This window comes from Harpia harpyja, chromosome 5 (assembly GCF_026419915.1).
Source record: "Harpia harpyja isolate bHarHar1 chromosome 5, bHarHar1 primary haplotype, whole genome shotgun sequence".
Classification (NCBI taxonomy): Eukaryota; Metazoa; Chordata; class Aves; order Accipitriformes; family Accipitridae; genus Harpia; species Harpia harpyja.
This window is the reverse complement of record NC_068944.1, coordinates 31,828,893-31,843,546: the sequence shown is the minus strand read 5'-3', so window position 1 is coordinate 31,843,546 and position 14,654 is coordinate 31,828,893. Positions and strand designations below refer to the sequence as shown.

At 36.5% G+C, this 14,654-nt stretch overlaps 1 protein-coding gene across 2 annotated transcripts in view; it reads left to right on the top strand.

The window, feature by feature from the left end:
• CCDC178 (coiled-coil domain containing 178) overlaps nt 1-14,654 on the top strand; it is a 197,127-nt gene that overhangs the window by 19,346 nt on the left and 163,127 nt on the right. For both annotated transcript variants that reach the window (XM_052788564.1, XM_052788563.1), the window contains exons 5-7: nt 1,291-1,491; nt 4,414-4,634; nt 6,652-6,794. In XM_052788564.1, coding sequence (XP_052644524.1) covers nt 1,291-1,491; nt 4,414-4,634; nt 6,652-6,794 — 565 coding nt within the window. The remainder of the gene's footprint in view (nt 1-1,290; nt 1,492-4,413; nt 4,635-6,651; nt 6,795-14,654) is intronic.

The following is a 14,654-nucleotide window of genomic DNA, read 5'->3' as shown; positions in this document are numbered from 1 at the left end:
TTTGTAATAATAGTTGCTCGTTGCCTGCTCTATGTCTTATGTAAATGATGTGAGTATCCTTTGAAATCTGTGTGTATCATCTGTCAAGCTGAAAGACACATACATTTTAAATGTTATATTAAGTACTATTAAATCATCCTGTTTGCAAGAAGATAATTTACATTTCTGTATTTAGATTCATACTGTATTTTAACCCATCTAGGATTTGAAGCAGCTAAGCTAGTTATATTGGTTGTTGGAAATTCTAGATTTTTTTTTTTTCATTTAGTTTCTGTAAACAAATAACTGCATTGCTGTTAGAGGGTATTCATAACGTACTCCCAACGTAGAGTTCTGTTTTTTACAGTTTGCATCTTTACTCAGATTATACATTTTTTAATTAAGTTTTAAGCATTAAAAGAGATTGTGTGCAATTTTTTTTTAAGGCAATGTGCAACCTTTTAAGTACTGCTAGCCTGAGGCAATCTTGTCTGCAGTAAATTGTGTGATAAAATTTCTGTTGATGGCAGTGAAGCCAAAATTTCACTCCAGATTTTAAGTATTTGTCCTTCTTTTCAATGCTTGCAGTTTTTAATCAAAATAATTTAGGGTTTTATTGACTGTGGAACCAAAATGGGAATGTCTTGGACTCTGTAACTTACATAATTCCCATTTTTTATAGATCAGGACAATGGATGATGACCTCAAAGAATCTTTTATCAAAACAAATAACTGAGACATATTTGATAGCCAGATTTCACAGAATGAAATAATGATGTGTGTATCACAAGTAAAACAGTGCTGTTGAGATATTACACTGAATATTCTTAGAACTCCGAAGACTTTAATGAAGTCATGGATACTTACTTAGGAAAATAAAATGAAATAAGTATTCTTTAAAAAATTGTGATAATCAGGAACTTGTACTGTTATTTGGATGATTCTTACCCAAGCAATGAGGCAAAGATGAAAAGTTTGTACCATCTATATTAATACATTTTTGTTGCACTCTGCATTGGAAATAAGCTGGAGGAAAATGCTATTGAACATGAAAGTTTTGTTTGTAACCACTTGTGCTTACCTTGATGATGTGAAGAGGCTACCTTTATATTGAGAAAGAAGCTGGAATAAAGAGTGTATGTTTAAGCCTTCATAAGAAATAATTATAATGTATTTTTAAAGACAGAAATGTAACCAGTTGTGCTTACTGTGATACATGTGAACAGGCCAACTTTGTGTTGAGAATGAAGCTCGAATAAAGAGCATATGATTAAGCTTTCATAAGAAGTATTTTTTAATGTATTTTTAAAGACGGCAAGACATTAACCTTGAAGCAGGAAACAGAAGCTTTGCTATTGGAAGTTACTGAGCTAATTAAGCGGCTGGAGGCTGATCGTGAGGAAGCAGAAAAAGCTTTGGAGTTGGAGAAACAGCAAAGGAAAAAGCTTGGCATGAAAATTGATTGTATGTCACTTTGGAGGCTTCAGCAGCTCCCTGCAGCCGTGCAAAAAGGTATTGGTATTGAAACTAAGAATATTTGTTATTTTTCGGTCAGTTCATTACCAAGAATAAGAATTATGATAAGACTATAGTTGTGTTTACTGTAACAGGAGCACAATATTTGCTCTTCTGAATTTGGTGTGCTTGAATATATATCTGGAAAAAAATATGGAAGGTACTATGGAATGTTCAGCATTGTTTGAGAAATAGCATAAGAATAGACAAGACACTCTTAAGATGATAATAAATACTCAGTTTGGGACAAGGAGTGAGAGGCTGAAACAGAATTATAAAATAATGCATTGAGTTAAACCACAGATTAAACCACAAATAAAAAAAAAAATTGTTTGGAGAAAAATTAAAATGTGATAAACTTGAATAATGTACTTACACCTTTAGTAGGAATTGTTTGACATCATAACCATTTATAGGTCTCCTTGAAATCCCAGACTCTAAGCACATTTACTATTATCTTTTGTGATGAACTGGCATCTACAGAATAGAATGAAAGAAAAAAAAAACCCAAACAGCTACTTAGCAGCTGTTTGCTGTTTGTCTTCTGACTCACGGTCAGAAGCAGGTACCGTCTGAACCCAAACTTATAGAAAAGTTCCGTAATTTGGAACAGTAGGCTCCTGGATTTAAAATCACAGTTGGTACTCTAGTGCATATTCTGGTGCACATTATCCTGAGATCTTCGACAAATACCTCACAATCCAGAGTGTGGTGACAGTGCAAGAGTCTTCCATAACTGTGTTTACTGATGGGTAAGCACTGAGAGAAAATCAGTGTATAATGGAGGCAAGCCAGGAGTTGTTTGTCCCAAATGCTTCTTTTTCCACTCTCTCTTCCCCCCCCACTCCCCCCCCCCGCCCCCCGAAGGCAAAATCTCAAATAGTGCACATCCCTAACAATATATGAGAAAAATGCATGTTTGTTTGTTTATTTTAGCCAATGGCTAACTCCTGACTTGCAAACTAGCAACCTGCGTTAAGGTGTTACCACTTTGCAGAGATTGCTTTCTTTAAAAGCAATTGCCTCTGAAGGACAACTTATGATGCCCTGAAAACAGAGGAGGAGACTGAATAAAGAATCAGAATTAAAATTCATTGATAGGTTAGAAACTGCTTTCAGGAGAAAATCCTGTGGCAACTGAAAGGTCAATTTTACAAAAGTAAAGAACTGCAAGAGGAGAAGGTTGATAATATAATCTTCATTCTTCAGCACAGTAGTTCAGGATTTGAGCTGCAGAGATATTACTTTTTACTTTTTTATGTACGTACTTACAGTGATGCAGCTGTAAATCATTTTTGCATGTTGCTATACATTCCTGTTGCTTTTACTTTACTGTTTAGCATTCTCTATAAATATCAAAAGTTTGGAATAGTGGAATATAATTAACACATTTTCAATTCTGTTAATATATGCAATGGTACAGTATTTAAAAAAAAAAAAAGGGGGCAAAATAAACCAGCATGAAGTTTGGCTGTGAATATTAACCAACTCTTCTTCCCTGATTTATCAGTGGGCTATGTCAGGATGACATTGTGTCCTTGGAGTAAATTTGTAATTTTCAGGATTATAACTTTTCATAGTATTATCTATAAGATAAAAATTATGCTGAAATGGAATTGAGGATAAAGGGAAAATACCCTCAGGGGTGTTATAATTATCCCTAATCTAAGTATTACAAACCCAGGAGATTCTTAATTAAGAGTTTGCATGACCCATTCAGAGTAGACACTGAATCCTGTTATTTCTTCAGACTTCCCTTGATTTCCATTATTGCTAGCTCCTGCTGCATCTGTGTCCTGTAGCAGACTCAGGTAATTGCAGTGACATAACCTATCTTCAGAAATTACCTTCTCTGAAGTATAACAAAAATGTAATGTAAAACACATTTTACTCATTTTAATGTTAGGTATCACTTTGCATGATGTAGAAAAGCCACTTACTCATACAATGTCTCTAACTTTTAGTAGCAATGAATAATTTTGTAAATTTGTGATTTATGTCTTGTTAACACAGCAAAATTTATCAGCTGTTAAGGGATTGCACTGAATATTCCACAACTACTTCTCAGAGCTAGAGAGCCTTTTTTTCTCAATAAAATGTGCTTCTCTGTCTCAAATTTATGGCAAAGTTTACTGCTCTTGAGACTTTTTCTGATTTTTTTCTTATCTCATAATCTTACTTTTCTTTCCCTAGTTTCATACCAATAATTTCTCCATATAGAGCATCAGCTGCTGCAGGACAACATCTCTAATAAGCTTTTTTTTTCCAAGCAAAATAAAATATATGTTGTCATTCAGCAACCAGTGGTCTAGTCACATATTTTCTTGTAAAGACCCATAGGAAATTTATGCCAAAGTCGGAAAAGTAAATGCAGCAAACTGAACTAAGACTGATGTACTTCTGTGTGGCAACATGAATATGTTTTGTTTGTTGAGTTTAAGTTTGTATCTTTAGTTTAGCTTTCTTGAAGCCACATTTAGTTCAGGAAGTGTCCCTGAACTGAAAATAGTTGGCATATTAAGAGGATGTGGGATTTATACTTGCCCTGTTCTTCCTCTGCATCCACATATGTCTGTTGCTGGAGACTAGGAAGCTTAGTAGAGCTGTTCTTGTGTTACAGTAGCCTCCTCTAGATATGCCTTAAGGCTAGATGTTTTAATATCCTTCACAAAAACAAAACCACCCCCCACTTTGAAGATTTGCTTGAATTACATTTAAAAACAGTTCCACTGTTAATGCAGTATTTGGTGATGTCTTTTGTAACCAACGTCCTCTTTTGGCCTTCAGAGCAGTTTACAGCAAAATTTTGCAAGTCTTAGACTTAGTATTATGACAACATACTTCCCAATCTCACTAGATATTCATGGTGTCACTCAGTTACTTACTCACATTTTGTGATGCTAATTATCTTTTTAACAGAATATGAAACGTGTGTTCAAGATACCTTGGAGCTACAATGGCATTTTGATTGTAAAAGCCATCAGCTGCGACAGGTACAAAACCAAATACTTAAGATAGAAACAGTCAACAGAAAGATTCAGGAGGATATAGACTTCATGAAGAAACACAGCCCTCTGGTGGAAGAAAAGCTGAATCTAGAGGGTGAAGCTGTGAAGGATGCGTTACTGGCTTATGAAAAGGTAAGTACAAACAATACGAAGATGTTTCTTTTAGAACCTTTCCACTACATAGGTGCATACCCTTTTAGAGAACAGCAGTCTTTTGGAAATACCGAAGTCTGTTTTAAATTTTGTACACAAAGACTGAATTGTGTGCCCATAGTGCTAAATACAGGCACTCAGTGCAGACAGAATCCAGGAAGGATAATGCTGTTGGCCTTTAGTAAATGTCTCTTAAGCATATATGGAATGTAATTCTAACTTTTAAAGTTGATTTCATGTGGGATTTTTCACAGGAGAAGTAGAAGGTACGTATCTGATATTTGCATAGATTCTTCTCAGATTTCTCATAGACGTCAATGTTTGTTCCAGGAGATATGGAGATGTTAGAAGCTGTCAAAAAAATGTTTGTAAGTTTTAATTATTTTTAAATGCTGATGTACATTTTTCCTAGTTTATTTGTTGATAGTATTTATTGACAATAATATTGATAATAATTTATTATTTGTTGATAATAAATGCCTGATGTGGATAATGTCAGGCTGAATAATCAAAGTGTAGCGAAGTTGCAGGTAGCTTAAAATTGATGTCTAAAAAGGGAAGGATACTGTGTTACTTCAAGTACAGATTTTAGTACTAATTATTATGTTTTCTATGTATTTTCTATAGTAACTTTTAAATACAAATCTAGAGATTACTCTCTTTTTCAAGGTACTTACAGTCTAAAAATGGTCTTTTGTTTGTAGGTGATTCTTAATAAATATTGCTTATTTTAATTTGTTTTCTTTTGAACTCATATTTTGAGGTCTCAACAGTCATGTCAAAATACTTCTAAAGTTAATGTTATTTGCCTATTACACAAATAATATGCTAATTATGATGAATTAGTTCTGACCTATGAAATAGCTCACAGTTCTATCAGTGTTATTAGATATGTTCAAAATACTGGCTAATTAAAAATCAAGATGGTTATTTTGGTTTTTATTTTGTATCCTTTTTTCTTGTTAATGTCTTAGAATATATTGTATGCAGTTAAAATACTGAGGTGTACTAAAATACAACTTGGAAAGTAGATTTAAAATATTTTTTTCCTGAAGACTTTTAAAGAAATACTTCTTTTTAGAGGGTTTTTTTTTTTAATTTCTTTCCAAAAAGTGACACTACATGTCATAAGGAGATAGATTTGGTGTTACTGTAACTTACTCATATATTTCATTTCAACAATAAAATTTCTAATTGTCAAATAAATTATTTATAACTTTTATTGTGCTCTAATTTATATGCTGTTTGTTACTTAGGTTTGGTTTTTCCTCCTTAAAAGAGCAGCTGACACTTAAGTCTCTTTGAAATTAAAACAATTATTTAATTTTGAATCTCTGCCTTTTAATATCCAGAGAACTAGTTTGAGCAGCAAAGTGCTAGATTATAATAAAGATTTTATATAATGTTATTTGTTTGTATTTGTAATATTTTAAAAAGCAGAGGCAAAAGACGTGCATATCTCTATTGGAGAGTTATTAGGAACTGAGTGTCCCAATACTATTGATACCATTGAAAATTGTGTTCATTGTCTGCGTTGTCTCAGGCCTCTCTTTTACATAGGTGACTGCCAGGCTTGCTCATCCTCTAGGAGATGTTTAAGTAATGATTTTGTCAGATTACTGAGTGAAACCTCAGTGGCTTCTTTCGACATTATTTCTTTCTTTCTGCTCCAGAGGTCACTATCTTCCCATGTTAGTAGCCACCTTTTCACAGTAACTTCAAAGTTTTGTAACAGAATGAAATCCCTCTTGCTAACCTTTCTTTATGTTATGCAATTTTACAACAGATTCTGTTGTCTTTCACTAGGATTGTATCTATCTATTACAGACCATGCAGAATTTGTCATTAAGTTGTATGACATCACAAAGTGCTACTTCAACTTTAAACTTCAATTTCTTTAACTGCAAAGAATCAGAATATCTTGAAATTTTTTATTTTAAACATTATGTATGATTTTTGTATAACATCTTTCAGAAAACGTGTTTTATTTTCTTAGACATCAAAAATATATAGTGATGTTCGTTGTGAACTCATGGAAATCCAAAGGACAATTAAAAGAATTGATGAAGAATCGGAAAAGAAGATACAATCTATGTATGAGAAAATTGAATATGCTGAGATGCTATCGAGTCAATACAAGTAAGAGCTATTCAATATGCTATTATAATGTCCTGTTAGTTTTAATAGTGACAATGAAACTATAGAAAATTTGCTTTTAGAAACAATGTTAATTGTTTTTTAAATGAAAATTAGTAGAATTATACATAAAAGAAGTTTGTTGTCTTAGCTTGCATTAGCAGAATAAGGAAGGGATGATACCCAGAAATATACCCAAATGGAAAGTTCCATGAATCGACTCCTAAAGCATGCCGTTTTTACCTTATATTACTTACTTATGAATTTTTAATCCCTTTGACAGAACTTTTTGCTATCATTCTTATTGACTGCACAAATTACTTGCATTGAACTTCAGCACTTAACATAGTACCATAGTTATCTTATAATTATAACTTAATTTTGAAGTTGCATATTAACCAGAACAATTCTAGCCAACAACACATACTTTTGAACTTATCAAAACACCATGTATTTCTTTTTTTTAGCAACCCAACAAAATTACTATAACTTTATTGGATTGTAAGGTAGCTTCTGTATGGCAATGACTTATGTTGCAGTTTCCTCACTGTAACCTCTTGTCAGGTTATTAACCCTTGAATTATCAAGTAGACCTATAGTAGCAGTAGAACACCACTAATGGCCAGTCACTGACAAGTAATCTCTCCTTTCTGTTGCTGAACATAACTGACAAAGAGTCAGCACCAAGAATAACTATGCCAAAGAACAAGAATACCAAGTACTTTCATATTTGGTAGGAGGTTGCACTTGGCTTTGCTGCATATGCCTATGGCTAGTTGCCAGGTTTTATTTGGCAAAGCAACAAGTGACACAGTGGCTCTTTTTCACTTGCGGTGAGGAAAGCTTACAGGCATAATTGAAAGACATCAGTAAATTTTTGAGATAATCTTACTGGCAGTAGCAGATGTTTCTGTACTGCAGCCATGTGACAGCAACTGTTCTTCAAATATCAGGTATTTCAAAAACTGTGCATAGTAATTATGGAGTATATACATTTTGTAGTAAGTCATCAAATTTGGTCCATCCTACTGATTCAGAACTACCTAGGTTCACTAGGAATTTATATGGCAGTGTGGTGGGTTGACCCTGGCTGGATGCCAGGTACCCACCAAAGCCATTCTCTCATTCCCCCTCCTCAACTGGACAGGGGAGAGAAAATATAACAAAGAGCTTGTGGGTCGAGATAAGGACAGGAGAGATCACTCACCAGTTACCATCATGGGCAAAACAGACTCAGCTTGGGGAAAATTAACTCAATTTATTACAAATCAACCAGAGTAGGGTAATGAGAAATAAAACCAAATCTCAGAACACCTTCCCTCCACCCCTCCCTTCTTCCCGGGCACAACTTCACTCCCGGATTCTCTACCAAGCCCCCCCCAGCAGCACAGGGGGATGGGGTTGGGGTTTACGGTCAGTTCATCACACGTTATTTTCTGCCGCTTCATCCTCCTTAGGGGGAGGACTCATCACACTCTTCCCCTCCTCCAGCATGGGTCCCTCCCACGGAAGACAGTCCTCCACGAACTTCTCCAACGTGGGTCATTCCCACGGGCTGCAGTTCTTCACGAACTGCTCAAGCGTGGCTCCACTCCACAGGCTGCAGTCCTTCAGGCACAGACTGCTCCAGCGTGGGTCCCCCACGGGGTCACAAGTCCTGCCAGAAAACCTGCTCCGTGGGCTCCTCTCTCCACAGATCCGCAGGTCCTGCCAGGAGCCTGCTCCAGCGCGGGGTTCCCACGGGGTCACAGCCTCCTTCAGGAACCCACCTGCTCCGGCGTGGGGTCCTCCCCTGGCTGCAGGTGGATATCTGCTCCACCGTGGACCTCCATGGACTGCAGGGGGACAGCCTGCCTCACCATGGTCTTCCCCACGGGCTGCAGGGGAATCTCTGCTCCGGCCCCTGGAGCACCTCCTCCCCCTCCTTCTTCACTGACCTTGGTGTCTGCAGGGTTGTTTCTCTTACATGTTCTCACTCCTCTCTCTGGCTGCCATTTTCTGTCTGTCCCAACTTTTTTTTCCCTTCTTAAAAATGTTATCACAGAGGCGTTACCACTATGGCTGATTGGCTCCGTCTTAGAGCCGGCTGGTATTGGCTCTCTTCAACACAGGGGAAGCTTCCAGCAGCTTCTTACAGAAGCCACCCCTGCAACCCCCCCTGCTACCAAAACCTTGCCACACAAAACCAATACAGGCAGTTCCATAATTCAAGTTGTGCTATGCATGCACTATTTTGGTATTCCAGAGAGTTGATGTTAGAAAGTGCCTGATGTACAGTAGTGGCTGAAAACCTGTCCTGCTCACTGATGCTTCATTCAAGGCAGCAAGACTAATGCTAATGATTGAGATGTACATGCAAACTCGTGTCCTTGGTAACCTTGTTTCAGTAGATGTTAATTTCCCATCCAGCAAAACCATTGCCAGGGACTGTCCCATCTAACTCCCATTCCCTGTTTCTTTTCAAGGATCATTCTTATGAGAATTCACTATAGAGTTGGCCTCATTATTTTACCTAAGAGCAGTAAAGGAGCCACTACAGAGCTGAAGAGAAGTTTCTAGTTACAGAATTTCCTAATTTCTAAAGAAATGAGGTCTTTAGAAGGGTGTCTGTTATCTAAAGAGCCATGTATCATCTCAGGTTTGTGCCATATCTCTTCTACAATCAGTCTCTTCAAAATTAAGACACTGAGGTTCTCTTAGTGTAAGATGTCTGTTTCCATACACTGATCCATTCAGCTCACAGGAACTACTGCAAACACAAAATACTCCCTGATCATTTGTAGAGGAGGATTATGTTTATTGGACTAACAGTAGAACTTAGACTTCATAAAGTTCCTGGAAGTAGCGTTAGGTCCCTCAAAAGAGATGGGCCATCTGTGTCTGCTACATAACTGAGTGATTATAGAATGCTGTGACAGTCTTTCCCCATGCTTCCAAATATGACTATGAACTACAAGAGCTACTCTTCACACCAGCACAGATATATATTTAAGAGCTATTATTTACTTCTGCTCAGTGAAAGCCTATTTGCCAAAGATGATTCTCATCTGTACATATCTAAGAATCTTATGCCACATGTCAACCCATCTTTGTCAAGAAAACATCAAACTCTAGAAATTGTTACAAGCAGAAATAAACTTTGTAATTTTGCATGTTTACAGGCCAGCAGCACACTGCCAGATTTTCTAAAAAGACAGAAAGTAAGCAGTTACGAATAGCTTATTTTAGTGGTTTAACCCCAGTAGGCAACTGAGCCCCACACAGCTGCTTGCTCACTCCCCCTGAGCAGGATGGGGTGGAGAATCAGAAAGGTAAAAGTGAGAAAACTCATGGGTTGAGATAAGGACAGTTTAACAGCTAGAGCAAAAGCCGTGCACGCAAGCAAAGCAAAACAAGGAATTCGTTCACCACTTCCCATCGGCAGGCAGGTGTTCAGCCATCTCCAGGAAAGCAGAGCTCCATCACGCGTAACCATTACTTGGGAAGACAAACGCCATAACTCCGAACAAACGACCCCTTCCTCCTTCCTCCCTGCAGCTTTTTTACGCTGAGCCTGATGTCATATGGTCTGGAATATCCCTTTGGTCAGTTGGGGTCAGCTGTCCCAGCTGTGTCCCCTCCCGACTTCTTGTGCCCCTCTCCAGCCTCCTTGCTGGTGGGGTGGGGGGAGAAGCAGAGAAGGCCTTGACGCTGTGTAAGCACTGCTCAGCAGGACCGAAAACATCCCTGAGTGATCAACACTGTTTTCAGCACAAATCCAAAACATTGCCCCATACTAGCTACTACGAAGAAAATTAACTGTATCCCAGCCAAACCCACTATACTTATACACAAGCCCATTGTAATTCCTGCATTCTGTCAGTGAAATATCTTTTGTAGGCTTGTCTACCATGAAGGCCAAAACCAAATCCTCAAATAACTGAGTAGTTGTGAGAGCTTAGGGTACAGTGAGTGACTTTTTTATTTAATGTACCAAATAGGAAGAATTGTTATACTTTTTAACCTATATGTAAACTGTTCCAGTAATATATGATAGAATAAAACAAGGCACACAGTAGAATTTGGAAGTAAGGTATTTTGGTCCCTTCTGTGAAGGGACCCACTCTCAGAGGTACACAAAGAAGAGTTCGTAGCTGCTGTAGCTGTTTTCTGTTGGTTTTAGATTTTCTTTTCATTTCTTTTTCCAAGAAATAATTGTAATTAAGAAGTGTGATTGTTTTACTTACCATTTATGGTGCTCAGTAAGCCATGGTAAAGAGCTGCACCTGACTAAAATAATGGGGGGTTTCCAGTTTCTTTAGATTATAATATCTTGGCAAATTTATTTCAAAAACTGATTAGTGCTCAGGAACTTGAAACACCTTTTTCAGTCCCACAGAAGGAGTACTTACTGCCTGCCTCAGAATCTTACAAGTTGTTAAACCTGCAGCACGAAGTAACACTAACTATTGCAAAACAGAGCACTCTTACAGTGTATTTTGGAGTAGGTATCAACCTCAGGAAATCATTACTTTGGCTAATATGACTGGTGCTTTTGATGGCTGCTATCCAGGGAGATCTGTGCTTGCCAGTCAGCTAGAGCAGAAACCTTACTGACACATTCTTGAAGAAAGGAAGGTTATTTAGATGCAATAATCCTGTTTCTTTAAGATACCATATTACTGTGGATCTCTTTGCCATTGGCACTAAACTGCAGAATTAAAGAAGGATCATAGCTCTTCCTGTAATATGTTTATACTTTAATATGGGAGCAGGAGGCATCCTGGGTAACATGCATTTACTCAGAGACGACATTGCTGCTTGAGAAGTTCCAGTCTTGCACTCATAAAGTGTCTGTGCACTTGTAATGAGATCCAAACTGTCTACGTCTCAGTAAGGATGAGTCAGTGTAGGATAAAAAAATGTATTTTTCCATAAGATGGATAGCTTAGAAATACTAGAGAAATAAGTGTCTCTGACTTGTTTCTTTTCTCAGCATGTCTTTTTTCCTTTTTTGATTCTAACCTTTACAGTGAATTTCTTCATCTTGTTTTTATTGAGTTCAGGATAATTTTGATACTATATTAGAGGTATTTATGCTAATTATATTTTATTACCTCTAAGATTAAAAAGATTCACAGTCAACATGTTTATGTTTAGTTAAGCTTTAGTTAACTTTTTTCATATCAGAGCCCAGTTTGCAATCTGGAAAGAATATTGGTATATGAAAATTAAAATTGTAGTCAGAAATATAGCTAAACCCCAAGTATTTTATTATACAAAACCTGAGACCAGAATTCTGTAATACCAACACTTGTCAAAGCTAGAGTGACTTCTGGAAATTACCATGTGATTCTCCAATTAAAGTCACTACGTGTGTCTAAACAAAGGAAGAAGTGGGTGAAGAGTAGGAGATAATACTTTTGATGGACGTGAGCCTGTGAATGCAAGCTTCACAATGTTTGGAATTTTAACTGTAGCTTGAATATGTATATAGAGATGATCTGATCAAATGCTCATTAGCTCCTCCGTGGGTTCCAGCTGAGAGAAATCGGACAGCATGGACCCTGCTTCTGTAACTGGTTAAGTTCATTGCAAATCTCATGTTGATTTTAATTATGGGAAAGATCAGGTCCTGAGTAAGAAGGACCAAATTGGTCCTGAGTAAGAATTACCAAAAATGTAGTGTGATTTATTACTACGTATTCAGATACTCTGCAAATCAGTTTAGTGTTTCACTGGCCTATTTAGTGTTCTGTCAACTTGTCTGAATTACTAGCTGCTGGCAAGAATTGTTAGCAATGGTTATAGTGATCCATTGCTAGAGGTGATTTTATCATGTAATACCAGAATAAATAATGTTAAAAGTATGTGACTTAACTTTTTTTTTTTTTTTTTTTTTTTTTTTACTATTCCAGCATATACCTACTATTAAACTTTATTCATTATCAATTTGTATTTACAAAGTGTGGTCAGCAGCGATTTGTTATTGTCCTGTTGTAGGCAAATTGCTGTAGTTTGGGAGTCTAAGCCTTAAAAAGTATACAATGAAAAATATTGCTGTGTATTGTGACCCTTCTTCACTAGCCTATATCCTCCGCGACTTTGGATTTTACTTTGTTCCTTCTTCCTATCTGTTTTCTAAAGCAACTTCATTATTTTCAATGTACTTTCAGAAGACTTCTGTATTTTATGACCTTTCCAGTATGTCCTCTGACTCCTTTTTCACTTCTGTGATACACTTTTCTGAAAAGGGTTGAAAGGTAATGCAAACAGTATTCCAAATTAAGCCATGTCAATGACTTTAACTGGAACATCTTACTCATTTTTTATTCTAATGTTTTTCATCCTATTTCTTACTTAATCTAACACCTTCTTAGCTTCTTTAACTGTGCTAAATGTTGAATAGACTTTCTGAGTGTTTGTGGAAATACATACATGTCTTTCTCAATTTGATACAGTTAATTTAGAATTTTAATGTGTACTTAAGCTCTCTGATCTTATACTTCTTTTGAGTTTGGACACTAAATAGTATGTGCTGTTTTGTTCCCCAGTTACTTGAAATTTTTCTTAAGTTTCTTAGTTCTTTTTGGCCTTGCCTGTTGTAATCACATTATATGCAGTCTTTTAATTTCACTACTCCTTGCCCTTTCAGATAATTTGTAAATATATCAAAGCAACAGATATGGGATTTTGAGATACCATGCTGTTGACCTATTCTTTCAATGAAAATTGATCATTTAATCTTACTTCTGCATTTTTTCATTAGTATTAGAATTTTTCATCTTGCCTTCTGACTACTTCACTTTTGAATAGTCTTTTATGCAGGGTTTTGTTCAGTTCCCTTTAGAATTCTGTCATTGTGTCACAGCTGTCAGCATGCTTAGCAGTTGTAGGGCAGTGTGGGCAGTTTTCCCGTTAGGTTTTGGTAGTCTTGGTGGAAATCAAGGCTCTTGAGACTGTTTCATGTGCAAGAAAGAAAGTGTGGTGTTTTCCTGTAACAAGCCTTTGTTCTAAGGTGCATTAAAATTGCTTTACAGGAACTCTTTGTTCTTTTGAAAAAAGTCATAATGTAAGTAAAATCCCCATGATAATGGCAATAGGTAACTAATACCAGAAATTCATCATCTATACTGGTAGAAATATACCATGTATGTTTTCTGTTTCACCTAGTTAAGTGATTTCCTATTCATACCACATGACAGTGATGTACAAGGTGTTGTGCACCTTGTAACCCGTTTTGTTTGTGTGGATGTGAATTAAACTAAAAGTGCTAATGATACCAGTGTTTTTAGGAATATCAGCATTTACAGGAAAAAAAATGGAGATGACGACTGTTTTTTCTATCCCTCAGTGAAGAAATTTTTTTTTTTTTGCCTAATCTATCTTTTTTTTTTTTTTTCCAGCCATTTGCTAGACTGGTAATTAAAGTCATACTTACATTACAGAGGAAGTAGACCCTTCAGCTGCCATCTGAGGAGGACTAGAATAACATGTGGTATTGATAGGTGTGAGAAAGACAGATTTGTGATGGCACAGAATTGAAAGACTGTTCTACAGTTGATACTCTTTTCTTTATGTTCAGTACCATCAGTGAGAAAATTATGAAGATTGCATGGAACTCAAAATACTGAGGCTGGGGTACACCATACAGCACAGTCTGTTATTTTTACACATACTTGCTGTGACTGGTAGTACTGTGTTTTTGCATGAGATTGTACTCATAAAGTTGTAGCTGATAGGTAATATCAGAAGAAAATTAGTCTATGCCTGTTATGTGTCTGTCATTAGAATAATTCCAAGTATCATTTATAAGTTTCTTTCATGGGTGGTGGGACCTAAGAAAGTAGAGGTGTTCAAAGTGTTAGGTTTCACGCTCATGTT